Consider the following 15,059-nt stretch of genomic DNA (forward strand, 5'->3'; position numbering starts at 1 on the left):
TGCCTCAGACTGAGAAATCAGCCCTGCGTCAGCAGCTTCTGCTGCTTCCATTTGGGGCTGATGTCGTCTCAGCCCCTCAAAGGCGCAGAGACTGATTACCCACAATCCATTGTGCCGCTCTTCGTGTCTGCACTGTGAAAACCTGCACACCTTTTTTTTTTTGAGGTGTGGGGAATTAACATCAATGTACTCCAGTGAGTTTTTTTGTATCTTTTTTTATTAGTTTTTATTCATCAGCTAAGATTAATGAATTCAGTCAAATGTACTGTGGTTAATTGGATTTAAATGGAATGCTTGAGTAATTTAGCGTTCCAGTGTTACCCATTCCAGGGTCTGCAAACTACAAGCAGTCATTGCTGGTGTAGACATGCAAGCAAAGGATATTCTGCTTCTGTGACTGCTTACACCTTTATGAACAGGAATACCTGCCATCTATTCCACTCCTAAAGGGCCTCAATATCACCTTGGTTCTTCTTATGCAAGGTTATGCTTCAAGGGAGCTTTGTGATGGCCGTTTAGGGGATATTGAGGTCCACTTTTCAGACAAGTACAATGATCCTGCATTTGCAAGTAGCCCGTGTAGGATGCAGCTTTCTGGAGTAGGGGTTGTGGAGGATGTGCTGCTGATGTGGTTTTCAGACTCGCTGTGTGCTCGTTTGCAGTGCCGTCCTGGGCCATCGTCGCCATCGCCTTTGTGGCCATCCTCCTCATCCTCACCTGCTGCTTCTGCCTCTGCAAGAAGTGCATCTTCAAGAAGAAGAATAAGAAGAAAGGCAAGGAGAAGGGCGGCAAGACCGCCATCAACATGAAGGATGTCATAGAAGGCACCAAGATGGAGGTAAAAACACTTTGTTCCTGGATCCTCTTCCTGGCCCACCGCCATTAACACTCTCTGTTTCCCTTCACTGGAAACAGAACCAAAAAATTATAATGCAGCTTCAAATCCAACAAATATACATATAAATAAAGTTACCCCTGCAAAGGTCCCTTGTTTGTAACTGTTCCAGTTTAGGAGTTTCTTTTAGACACTCCACATCAGACAGTCTGCATCCATATTGTTATTAATGAGAAAAATCACAATGTGGCCACTAAGGGATTATTGTAAAATATGCTGCTTTGTGTCAGTCAAAGGGTGTCCTCAATGAGCATTTTGGCTGCACAACTCTCACTTCAGTTGAAACTGAAAGAAATGCTTGGTAGCACTTTACATTAACTGCACCTTCATAATGCCTTTATAATGCATTCGTAGAACATTCAGTGCACCTTCATAATGAATTCATAGAACAATAATAAGCAGCATGTAAGTATACGTTAATATCCTAATGTAGCTTAATATACATTAATAATAACATTATATGATAATAACAAACATTATAATCATATAATGCTTGTTATTAATAGTAAAACAGTTGAGGTATGTTAGGATGTTAAGGTATATTTACATGCAGCTTATGAATGTTCTATGAATGCATTATGAAAGTGCACTGAATGTTCTATGAATGCATTATGAATGCAGTATAAAGGTGCACTCAATGTAAAGCATTACCAATCGTTCTTGTCCATTGAGTGTCTTGGTCGGCCGGAACAATGTCCCTCCTTGCCAGGAAATGTCATGTCTGGACTTTTTGCTCTTTAATTCCAGTGAGAAAATCTCATTCTGTAGCTGAAATATATGTGTTATTGTTTTAGCATTTGATTTTTTTCTTTGCCTTCTCTTGGTTGCAAGATCAAGATCATTAATAGTAGCGTCATACTTTTTCAACTAAGCATCATGTTATGAAATGTAACTTGCTACTAACCTCGAGAAATGACTCAGGAGTAATTTCACCAATTTAAAAAAAAATATGAAACACACAGGATGCAGTGAGCCTGAATAATTAAGTGACTTGTAGCACATTCCATTTGATTGACAGTGAGACCATTTAAGAGTATCCTATATCTTTAAAGCAGTTCTATGGCATATTAATTAGGGGCCCAAGCAGCGGTAGCTGCTGGATCCCTGTTGTTTTCGTCTTGATAATAATATTAATACTACTACTACTAATAATAATAATAATAATAATAATAGTGATTATTATTATTATTACTGTTGTTATTATTATTATCAATGTTATTCTTCATCGCAGCTATTTTTGGTGCCATTTGGGTACTATTTTCAGTCATCATTACTTATCAATGTGTATTCCAAATTCAATTTTTCTGTCATGAAATTACATTTCAAATAATAAGGCAGTCTTTTAAATGGTCTTTAGTGGAATAAAAGAAAAAAAAAACATGAAAAAAGAATGAAGTTTATCCATGTATAATGCGCATTTTCAACGTGTTCACCTAGAACGTCTAAGTCATAACCAGATGCAGGCAGATTTGACGGTAACGGAATTAGAAGATGTCATCCATTGTGTAAGCCCTGAATATTTGTTAGAGGATACATGGATTTAATCAGGATTTATGTGGAGCATGAACGCTATGTGATAGTGAAGCCGAGGGCACTGTGTCAGTCTTTTGCTTGGTATGTCCTATCTGAGGTTGCCTCTCTTGTGTGTGGTTGTTTTAATTTCTGTTTCCTCCTTCTATGTCCTCCTTATCTGTCTTGTGTCTGGTGACTGTACGGGATTGGCACTGGCGGTAGGTCACCAATTGATGTTGGATCTTCTTTCTAAGCCTGCTGTTCTGGCTCTTAGCCTCTAGAGAGCAACTTACTCCCATACAACACAATATATGCAACCGTATCCTACATGTATGTCTGTTTCTCTATACACATAAATCATTTCTAGATGCACTTTGACAAGGCTGAACTAAGTTGATCTTCCTGGACATGACACTTTAGGTTTCCTTTCCGAATCTCAGAGCTACCAGTTATTGCTACGATCAACAGCTCTCTCGAGGGACGCCAAAGTAGGTGTCGTAGCTTTATAGATGTGTTTAATAGCAGCTCTGCCTTTAGTTTATGAAATGACATAAAAACTTGTCCCCTTTGGGCAACTTGAGGCAGACTCTTAAAGAGAAAACATCGTCAAGCAGCTAGTTTAGGAGTAAGTCATTCTATGACAAACACAGTTGTCATGTTGATGTCATGGTTGGCTTTCCTGCCTGCTCGCAGATGAGACAGATAGGAGCCCATTCAAACCGACAAAGGGGAATCAGTTTCGTTCAGCCTTTGTGATCCTACACCAGCAACCTGGACACTAATATCATGGGATTTCCATATCTTCCCGTATCGGTGCATTCCGCTAGCATGACGCTTCCATGGCCGTGATATGAGCACAGCTGAGATTTATAGTATGCAAATATACTCTGACTCATCTTAAGATGAATACAGTTTTGAGGGTGGGGTCAAGGGTGGGGCAGGGGTGGGCACTTTTGAGAGAATGACCTGCATGACCAATAGGATGGCTGCCATTTTGTTGGCACCTCAGCCATAGGGACCAAAACTACCGCCTCAACCGCATGCCTCTCAGTGACAAACAGCCATGTAGCCATTGAGCACAGGGATAGCAAGGAGTTTCCGCTTCCCCCTCCATCTCCCAGACATTCGCCCGAGTTGGTTTGCTTCTGCACCACAACAGGCTGCTTGATATAAGACCAGGGTGCACTGCTTGTGCTCCCTCCTGTAAAAGATGATGTGACCTTGCCTGCCCATGTCCGCAGACCGAATGAATGCGCGCGGTGCGGCGCTAGTGCATCATCCAGCATGCCATGACGTTAACTCCAGTGTTGTGTTAGCGCTTGTGTCCCTGAGCAGAAGCCTCCCGGAGCAGGCTCCCGGAACGACTGACGGCCAGCGGAAGCCTGAGGACTGACTGTTGGTGGGTGTCTCCTTCAGGCCATGAAGGATGAGGATGATGCAGAGACAGGGCTGACGGATGGGGAGAAAGAGGCGGAGCCTAAGGAGGCGGAGAAACTGGGCAAATTGCAGTACTCCATGGATTACAATTTCACCGAAAACCAGGTAAGGAGTTTCCTCCTTTCTGTCTGCCGCTTGAGAGAGCTCCTGTCGTAAGTATGGTCATCCACCTGCCTCCTCATCTTTACTGGATTCATTTCCATGCTTGACACAGCAGAATGATGGCAGGCTACATGCGTCATACTTTGGGAAGCACTTCTGGCTGAGCAGTCAGTTTCCTCTCTCGCGCTGCTGCTTGAGAAAGTCCACGCTTGTCCATATATTTGAGACGACACAGTGATGGGGATGCCAGGTTTTAAGTGAACTTCCAAAACACTCTTTACATCTGGAATTGCGTTCAACAGACTCCTTAGCCTGAGAAATCATTCACAGAAAGCTAAGGGTACCTCAGCCTTCTGCAGACAGCATTTTTGGGTCTCAAAGTGACCTGATGTAGATGACTAACAAACTGCCGTTTCCTGGTGATACTTTCAGAGAATTGCTTCATGTAGTTAAAATGACTGGATTCATAACTATCCTTAGTCTATCATGTTCCACTAGCAGGAGATGACATTCTCCTCCATCGCTCTCCATCGTGTTCTTTTTGTGGATGGTGGTTGTCCTGTGCATCTGATCCAGACCTGTCCTGATCTCTGTTTACCTTCCTTCAACTTTCCCTGTGGAAAGTGATGGGTTAATGGCTGAACCCAGTAGAGTGAGGTGTTTCAATTTCCCGCATACATCCCAGGTTCACAGCCGCACGGTTTTCAGCTCCGACACCTGGGCAGACTTTGCATGCCATTCGCTTTTATGCTCAGTGCTCCCTGGAGCCATAATTGCAAGTGTTCATTTAAAACGGATGGAAGGACCTCATCTGTGAGTGGAGGCCAGCCACGGCCTGCCTGGAAGGCGTCGGCACTTGGAACCAGGCTTGATGGTCTTGATCACTCCCAACTGTCTGAACAATGTCAGCTTGATTGGAGGTTGATTTATGGGCTGAGGGGCCACAGAGACTAAAGAGCAGCAGCTGCTCACATTTGGAGGCCAGGTCAATCTGCCAGGACCTCAGATGCTATCATTTATGAGGACGATGTCTTTGAAAGCCTTCAAACCGCCGACAAACATTTATTCCACTTGCCTCCACAAGCCTTTTACAGGTTTACTTACACATCTCATTAATTAACACTAAATATCTCATATAAAACACCATAGTAACTCAGAGAAAAGATCATTAGCAGTATCAATGTCCATTCAATTGCTGGTGAAAATATCATACGCAAAAGAAGTCAGTATTCAAGCTAGCATAGCAGGGAATCTCCTTTATTTGAAGTCATGGTAAAAGCTTATTGAAACTAATGTGCTTTCAACACCCCCAAGATAAAGCTGTCCTAGAAATTAATTTGATTAGGGCTTTGTGGGGTGTGACTGCACCCTGCTTTAACAGGGCAGCCCCCGGGGCGGTGCTGGTCACAGGGACGGGAAGGCCCACCCCTGGCCTTGTTGAACATTAAGGCTCTTTAGTGTCCACCGTAGTGAGGTTCCAAAACCCTGGTCCTTTGTCGTCATCACTCTCTACTGTGAGGTTCTCAAACCCTCATCATTTCCTGTCACCATTCTCCACCTTTGTCATTCGGTGCCACTCCTCCTCGGTGAGGTTCCTACATCCCGCTCCTTAGATTCTGCTGTCCACCGGTACATGGTGCTGAGACAGTGGTCCCTTGGTCTTGCTATGCACTGTGATGTGCCACTGGAATCCCCTTCGTTGCACTAAACCACCATCCTCTGTGCTGTCCTCCTCCACAGCTCATCGTAGGAATCATCCAGGCCGCAGAGCTACCTGCTATGGACATGGGAGGAACCTCAGATCCCTACGTCAAAGTGTATCTGCTACCAGATAAGAAGAAGAAGTTTGAGACAAAGGTCCACAGGAAGACACTCAACCCCTGCTTTAATGAACAGTTCATCTTCAAGGTAGGGGTGGAGTTCGCTTTCCCATGGTGCCGTTAAAGGCAATGTGTTACATTTCTAGCTGTTCGCAATTCATCTTTTCTGTTGCAAACGAAATTAAGATCTAGAAAGCCATCATATAAATGTGTGTTCATTACTTTAGAAGTCCTAATTTGCATATCATTCCAGACTCATGTATATTAGGAAAACAGTGACAAGCTGCACCACTCACATCATTTTAATATACTGGATAGACTCGTTGCCAATAACGTGAGCCAGGTCTTGGTTTGGATGGGAAAATGGATCAGCAGATTGAACCATGAGCTGGTCCCCAGACCTGTTAGGAATTCCGTGTGAATTTTAATTGAGTAATTAACCATCCAGAAGAGCTTGGAATCTGTAATAAGCAACGATGTCAGAGGTATGATTGCTGACCGGCCTCTCCAGCCTGGTATGTTGATGCTGGTGAGAGAGGGAATATCACATCCAGTAATACCACCCATCCCCCCAGGTGCCCTACACCGAGCTGGGGGGGAAGACGCTGGTGATGACGGTCTATGACTTTGACCGCTTCTCCAAGCACGACGCCATCGGGGACGTGAGAGTGCCCATGAACAAGGTGGACTTCAGCCATGTGACAGAGGAGTGGCGCGACCTGCTGAGCGCTGAGAAGGAGGAGGTGTGGGGGGGGGAGGGCACGTACACATGCCGAACACGCAGCTGCGGCACTGCGCCACTGCCTTGCTGTCACCACTATCCTGCATTTTTCAAAATTGCATCTAAATATTCCAACTGGCTTTGGAAGGGAACGCTCTATGTGTGTGTGTTAGGGGGGGTGGGGTGGGGTGGGGGCGTCCTCTAACGCCATAGACTTAGATTGCTCAACATTTTTTCAATTTGTGGACACCTTCATCTGCAAATACTCCAAAGATTGTATATGTGATACAGTTTGAAAATTATTTCAGCCTCGTAATACAATTTGTTGATGTAAGATTAGTCAGTAAAAAAAATAATATTAAATATTATACTGTGCGGCAGGAAGCTCCGAAATTTGAGAAAGTGGAAATTAGTGGGAATTAAAGTATCCGAACGTCGAAAAATAAATCGTCTCTTACCAAGACTGAGCTGCTGCACACAAACTGCTTGCACCAGCCTCCAGGGGTCCGACCTGCTTCTCATCCCGTCATTAATCAACGTGTGACTCCCTGCGCTCAGGTCCAGCCATCGCTCCGCACGTCGTGTTTGGGGTACACTTCACCGTGGAAACCACGCTTTTAGCTATAGATTGCGTAAGTAAAGGTTAATTGGAAAATTGTCTAATCCTTTGTAAGAGCAGGAGGGTCAGGATCTCGTACAGCCGCGGTGAGATTCGCCGCGTTTCCCTGACACGGCGCGATGTATCATTAGCTCTTTCTCACATTCTCCGGCAAGTTGTATTTTTGCCTTAACATGTTAAAGCAATTTACTGTAACCGGATTTCTGTAATCGACTTGAAAGTTATTGTTCTCTGGCGACAGTTCTCTGAATATGAAAAATGAATATGAATTTAATTCAATTTAAAGCATTAAAAAAAGCAATGTAAAACAACAGGCAGCTCTCAGTCAAGCCTCAGCGACGTTGATAACATGTCACGGCTAACAAATGCACATTTACTGCTGAGGTTGTATTGCCCCCCCCCCGCCGAAATAACCTTAAGTAAGTGACAAATACAGGGAGACGCATTCACGCTGACGTGATCTGCTGCCTCAAGTGTTCCTGCGAGAAGATCCCGTCCATCTGGGGTGAATGAAGCCCATAATCTCCTAAGCAGCAGGCGGCAACTTCTGTCCACCTGCTGACTCTGTGTCTGTTCACGCTCCGGCAGAATCACGTATTCGGCCGCCAGACACCCCCCTCCCCCTTTACCCCCACCCTCGGCAGGTTGAATTTCATTGGTGCTGGTGGCGGGGGGTGGCTGAGCGAACGCCAAACTGCTTTTCTTCGCGCCCCATTTTCGTGACCACGGATTATCGGCTCATGGCGCCATCGTGGTCTTCCGCGATGTTTGACTTCTCGGTCGGGAGCAACGTTCCCGTTGCCCCCCCGGATGACGGAGTGATAATACAGCCTGTCGGCTTGCTGGGTAGTAAAGGGGATGCTGTTAGACAGGGTGCTCATTTCAACTGGGATTTTACTCATGTTTTACTGGGGAGACAGGGAGCATATCTCCAGGGTTGCCACCCCTCTAACATCTAGCGTGACGCTCATGTTTTCAGACTCTCACGCTCATGCAAGAAATCTCATGGCAAACATACATTATTCCATTATAAACCAATAATAAAAGCTACATCAAAAGTGCTGGGGCAGTTTGCAAACTATTTACAGACTATTTACAAGGTAATAAAACTGTTATATATGTGTAAATGCGTGTGCAGCCTGGCCTCGAATTGAAAATCTCACACCAGCCAGCTGACCAAAGTTAGCAACCCTCTATGTAATGTATATAATGCATATATTGTGTTATTTGCCTCACTTGTATGTCACAAAAGTAAATAAATAAAAGTAAATTTAAATAGATATCAGAGAGGGTCGGAACCTAAAAGCTGCTGGTTGATCTCCTAGGAATGTGTCATGCTTTGGCACCCTGGACCCTGGTACTTAACCCCTGGACCCAAACCATGTTCTCTTTGGTCTCCATGGGTCCAGCAGAATGCACAGCCCATCCTCTGTGTCAGGGTGTCTCCAAGCAGACATGATTAGATTTCTAGACACAATTCTTTACTTTGTTGTTTAATTGTTTAAGACAAAGACAAATGTTTAACGAAAGGAAGACCCCAAACTTTACACTAATACGTAGTATAGAAACATCAAGAGATCTGTATTTGTGAGCTTCATGTTTCCAGTCTCTGTTCTGATGTTTTTTACTGAGTATCTTGGTTTAAAAGAGTAAAAAATGAAATTGCAACTATGGATAATATACTTTAGGAGTAAATACAAGCCAGTAAGCTGGTTCTCCCACGTTCCAGTGAGAGAAAACCGAGTTTTTATTGTCCACAGGAGAGCCTGTGCAGTCAACAGTCATTACCGGAGCTGAACATGCTGTCCTCTTAGCGTTAGCATTAGCCTGATCTGACTTCTCTATCTGTCTGTTTCTTCTTCACAGCAAGAGAAGCTGGGTGACATTTGCTTCTCACTGCGCTACGTGCCCACGGCCGGCAAGCTGACCGTCGTTATTTTAGAGGCCAAGAACCTGAAGAAGATGGACGTGGGTGGCTTATCGGGTGAGCAGCAATGGAGGGCGGGGGCTTTAGCAAGGAAGTGGGTTAGCCTATAGTATTCCAGAGATGTCAGAAAAGACAGTCCTGTGATCCATTCAGAGCTGCCATCTCAAATAAGTCCCGGACTGTCTGTTGAGTCACAGCCAAGCATGGGAGCACACCATGAATAAGAAAGTAATTTCCGTTATGATGCTGCACATCCTGTGTTATGGTTTTCCCACACTTTTGGTCAGGATTTTCTGGGAGCGGACCGCCTTCAGAGTTCACACAGTTGGGGTCGGATGAAACAGTAGGGATTTCAGAGTCTCATCAAGTCCTTACTGTTAGAAACATTGGTTAGATTTAATTCTGTACTTTTGTAAGTTGCGTCTTTTTTGTGAAGGCTGGGTGAGCCAGTCTCTGGAGCCATTCGAGGCTAAGGGCCTCCCACAAGGGCCCATTGGTGACGGCAGTCTACCGGTCCTGGGATTTGAACCTTCCGATCACCAGAACTGTGTCTCAGCATGCTGAGCTGTGCCCTGCTGATTTACCATTAGCCCTTGTTTAAAGTTTTAAAAACTGCTTTCAAAATAATGACTCCCTTGTCCAGCTTTTTTCCCTATCAGCAAGCTGGATTAAAAGATAACATTGATTATGTGACATATACAGCCAGTATCCATCCATTTAACATAACTGCTGATTCAGTGCAGAATCATTATGAGTCTGGAGCCTATATCGGGTAGCACAGGGTACAAAGCTAAGGACACCCTGAACGGGATGCCAGTCCATCACGGGGCACAAAGCAGGGGACACCCTGAACGGGATGCCAGTCCATCACGGGACACAAAGCAGGGGACACCCTGAACGGGATGCCAGTCCATCACGGGGCACAAAGCGGGGGACACCCTGAACGGGATGCCAGTCCATTACGGGGCACAAAGCTAAGGACACCCTGAACGGGATGCCAGTCCATCACGGGACACAAAGTGGGGGACACCCTGAACGGGATGCCAGTCCATCACAGGGTACAAAGCTAAGGACACCCTGAACGGGATGCCAGTCCATCACGGGACACAAAGCAGGGGACACCCTGAACGGGATGCCAGTCCATCACGGGGCACAAAGCGGGGGACACCCTGAACGGGATGCCAGTCCATTACGGGGCACAAAGCTAAGGACACCCTGAACGGGATGCCAGTCCATCACGGGACACAAAGTGGGGGACACCCTGAACGGGATGCCAGTCCATCACAGGGTACAAAGCTAAGGACACCCTGAACGGGATGCCAGTCCATCACGGGGCACAAAGCAGGGGACACCCTGAACGGGATGCCAGTCCATCACGGGGCACAAAGCAGGGGACACCCTGAACGGGATGCCAGTCCATCACGGGGCACAAAGCTAAGGACACCCTGAACGGGATGCCAGTCCATCACGGGGCACAAAGCAGGGGACACCCTGAACGGGATGCCAGTCCATCACAGGGTACAAAGCTAAGGACACCCTGAACGGGATGCCAGTCCATCACGGGGCACAAAGCAGGGGACACCCTGAACGGGATGCCAGTCCATCACGGGGCACAAAGCAGGGGACACCCTGAACGGGATGCCAGTCCATCACGGGGCACAAAGCGGGGGACACCCTGAACGGGATGCCAGTCCATCACGGGACACAAAGCGGGGGACACCCTGAACGGGATGCCAGTCCATCACGGGACACAAAGCGGGGGACACCCTGAACGGGATGCCAGTCCATGACGGGGCACAAAGCTAAGGACACCCTGAACGGGATGCCAGTCCATGACGGGACTCAAAGCGGGGGACACCCTGAACGGGATGCCAGTCCATCACAGGGTACAAAGTGGGGGACACCCTGAACGGGATGCCAGTCCATCACGGGGCACAAAGCGGGGGACACCCTGAACGGGATACCAGTCCATCACGGGGCACAAAGCGGGGGACACCCTGAACGGGATGCCAGTCCATCACGGGACACAAAGTGGGGGACACCCTGAACGGGATGTCAGTCCATCACGGGGCACAAAGCTAAGGACACCCTGAACGGGATGCCAGTCCATCACGGGACTCAAAGCGGGGGACACCCTGAACGGGATGCCAGTCCATCACGGGGCACAAAGCTAAGGACACCCTGAATGGGATGCCAGTCCATCACGGGGCACAAAGCGGGGGACACCCTGAACGGGATGCCAGTCCATCACAGGGTACAAAGCGGGGGACACCCTGAACGGGATGCCAGTCCATCACAGGGTACAAAGCTAAGGACACCCTGAACGGGATGCCAGTCCATCACGGGACACAAAGCGGGGGACACCCTGAACGGGATGCCAGTCCATCACAGGGTACAAAGCTAAGGATACCCTGACCGGGATGCCAGTCCATCACGGGGCACAAAGCGGGGGACACCCTGAACGGGATGCCAGTCCATCACAGGGTACAAAGCTAAGGACACCCTGAACGGGATGCCAGTCCATCACGGGACACAAAGCGGGGGACACCCTGAACGGGATGCCAGTCCATCACAGGGTACAAAGCTAAGGACACCCTGAACGGGATGCCAGTCCATCACGGGACACAAAGCGGGGGACACCCTGAACGGGATGCCAGTCCATCACAGGGTACAAAGCTAAGGACACCCTGAATGGGATGCCAGTCCATCACGGGACACAAAGCGGGGGACACCCTGAACGGGATGCCAGTCCATCACGGGACACAAAGCGGGGGACACCCTGAATGGGATGCCAGTCCATCACAGGGTACAAAGCGGGGGACACCCTGAACGGGATGCCAGTCCATCACAGGGTACAAAGCGGGGGACACCCTCAACGGGATGCCAGTCCATCACAGGGTACAAAGCGGGGGACACCCTCAACGGGATGCCAGTCCATCACGGGACACAAAGCTAAGGACACCCTGAACGGGATGCCAGTCCATAACAGGGTACAAAGCTAAGGACACCCTGAACGGGATGCCAGTCCATAACAGGGTACAAAGCTAAGGACACCCTGAACGGGATGCCAGTCCATCACGGGACACAAAGCGCGGGACACCCTGAACGGGATGCCAGTCCATCACGGGACACAAAGCGGGGGACACCCTGAACGGGATGCCAGTCCATCACAGGGTACAAAGCGGGGGACACCCTGAACGGGATGCCAGTCCATCACGGGGCACAAAGCGGGGGACACCCTGAACGGGATGCCAGTCCATCACGGGGCACAAAGCGGGGGACACCCTGAACGGGATGCCAGTCCATCACAGGGTACAAAGCTAAGGACACCCTGAACGGGATGCCAGTCCATCACGGGACACAAAGCGGGGGACACCCTGAACGGGATGCCAGTCCATCACAGGGTACAAAGCTAAGGATACCCTGACCGGGATGCCAGTCCATCACGGGGCACAAAGCGGGGGACACCCTGAACGGGATGCCAGTCCATCACAGGGTACAAAGCTAAGGACACCCTGAACGGGATGCCAGTCCATCACGGGACACAAAGCGGGGGACACCCTGAACGGGATGCCAGTCCATCACAGGGTACAAAGCTAAGGACACCCTGAACGGGATGCCAGTCCATCACGGGACACAAAGCGGGGGACACCCTGAACGGGATGCCAGTCCATCACAGGGTACAAAGCTAAGGACACCCTGAATGGGATGCCAGTCCATCACGGGACACAAAGCGGGGGACACCCTGAACGGGATGCCAGTCCATCACGGGACACAAAGCGGGGGACACCCTGAATGGGATGCCAGTCCATCACAGGGTACAAAGCGGGGGACACCCTGAACGGGATGCCAGTCCATCACAGGGTACAAAGCGGGGGACACCCTCAACGGGATGCCAGTCCATCACAGGGTACAAAGCGGGGGACACCCTCAACGGGATGCCAGTCCATCACGGGACACAAAGCTAAGGACACCCTGAACGGGATGCCAGTCCATAACAGGGTACAAAGCTAAGGACACCCTGAACGGGATGCCAGTCCATCACGGGACACAAAGCGCGGGACACCCTGAACGGGATGCCAGTCCATCACGGGACACAAAGCGGGGGACACCCTGAACGGGATGCCAGTCCATCACAGGGTACAAAGCGGGGGACACCCTGAACGGGATGCCAGTCCATCACGGGGCACAAAGCGGGGGACACCCTGAACGGGATGCCAGTCCATCACGGGGCACAAAGCGGGGGACACCCTGAACGGGATGCCAGTCCATCACAGGGTACAAAGCTAAGGACACCCTGAACGGGATGCCAGTCCATCACGGGACACAAAGCGGGGGACACCCTGAACGGGATGCCAGTCCATCACAGGGTACAAAGCTAAGGATACCCTGACCGGGATGCCAGTCCATCACGGGGCACAAAGCGGGGGACACCCTGAACGGGATGCCAGTCCATCACAGGGTACAAAGCTAAGGACACCCTGAACGGGATGCCAGTCCATCACGGGACACAAAGCGGGGGACACCCTGAACGGGATGCCAGTCCATCACAGGGTACAAAGCTAAGGACACCCTGAACGGGATGCCAGTCCATCACGGGACACAAAGCGGGGGACACCCTGAACGGGATGCCAGTCCATCACAGGGTACAAAGCTAAGGACACCCTGAATGGGATGCCAGTCCATCACGGGACACAAAGCGGGGGACACCCTGAACGGGATGCCAGTCCATCACGGGACACAAAGCGGGGGACACCCTGAATGGGATGCCAGTCCATCACAGGGTACAAAGCGGGGGACACCCTGAACGGGATGCCAGTCCATCACAGGGTACAAAGCGGGGGACACCCTCAACGGGATGCCAGTCCATCACAGGGTACAAAGCGGGGGACACCCTCAACGGGATGCCAGTCCATCACGGGACACAAAGCTAAGGACACCCTGAACGGGATGCCAGTCCATAACAGGGTACAAAGCTAAGGACACCCTGAACGGGATGCCAGTCCATCACGGGACACAAAGCGCGGGACACCCTGAACGGGATGCCAGTCCATCACGGGACACAAAGCGGGGGACACCCTGAACGGGATGCCAGTCCATCACAGGGTACAAAGCGGGGGACACCCTGAACGGGATGCCAGTCCATCACGGGGCACAAAGCGGGGGACACCCTGAACGGGATGCCAGTCCATCACGGGGCACAAAGCGGGGGACACCCTGAACGGGATGCCAGTCCATCACGGGACACAAAGCGGGGGACACCCTGAACGGGATGCCAGTCCATCACGGGACACAAAGCGGGGGACACCCTGAACGGGATGCCAGTCCATCACAGGGTACAAAGCGGGGGACACCCTGAACGGGATGCCAGTCCATCACGGGACACAAAGTGGGGGACACCCTGAACGGGATGCCAGTCCATCACGGGACACAAAGTGGGGGACACCCTGAACGGGATGCCAGTCCATCACAGGGTACAAAGCTAAGGACACCCTGAACGGGATGCCAGTCCATAACAGGGTACAAAGCTAAGGACACCCTGAACAGAATGCCAGTCCATCACGGCACACAAAGCTAAGGACACCCTGAACGGGATGCCAGTCCATCACGGGGTACAAAGCTAAGGACACCCTGAACGGGATGCCAGTCTATCACGGGGTACAGAGCTAAGGACACCCTGAACGGGATGCCAGTCCATAACAGGGTACAAAGCTAAGGACACCCTGAACGGGATGCCAGTCCATTACGGGGCACAAAACTAAGGACACCCTGAACGGGATGCCAGTCCATCACGGGACACAAAGTGGGGGACACCCTGAACGGGATGCCAGTCCATCACAGGGTACAAAACTAAGGACACCCTGAACGGGATGCCAGTCCATCACGGGGCACAAAGCAGGGGACACCCTGAACGGGATGCCAGTCCATCACGGGACACAAAGCAGGGGACACCCTGAACGGGATGCCAGTCCATTACGGGGCACAAAATGGGGGACACCCTGATCGGGATGCCAGTCTATCACAGG

The 15,059-nt window shown here is 49.8% G+C and overlaps 1 protein-coding gene across 7 annotated transcripts in view; it reads left to right on the forward strand.

Moving 5' to 3' along the window:
* The window catches only part of LOC111843398 (synaptotagmin-1-like), a 122,208-nt gene that overhangs the window by 91,188 nt on the left and 15,961 nt on the right, over positions 1 to 15,059 (forward strand). For 6 of the 7 annotated variants that reach the window (XM_023810958.2, XM_072710192.1, XM_023810957.2 and 3 more), the window contains 5 exons: positions 663 to 838; positions 3,824 to 3,949; positions 5,687 to 5,854; positions 6,342 to 6,509; positions 8,973 to 9,090. In XM_023810958.2, coding sequence (XP_023666726.1) covers positions 663 to 838; positions 3,824 to 3,949; positions 5,687 to 5,854; positions 6,342 to 6,509; positions 8,973 to 9,090 — 756 coding nt within the window. The remainder of the gene's footprint in view (positions 1 to 662; positions 839 to 3,823; positions 3,950 to 5,686; positions 5,855 to 6,341; positions 6,510 to 8,972; positions 9,091 to 15,059) is intronic. The other variant, XM_023810955.2, reaches the window with a different exon arrangement.

Source organism: Paramormyrops kingsleyae, chromosome 3, assembly GCF_048594095.1.
Source record: "Paramormyrops kingsleyae isolate MSU_618 chromosome 3, PKINGS_0.4, whole genome shotgun sequence".
NCBI classification, from domain to species: Eukaryota; Metazoa; Chordata; class Actinopteri; order Osteoglossiformes; family Mormyridae; genus Paramormyrops; species Paramormyrops kingsleyae.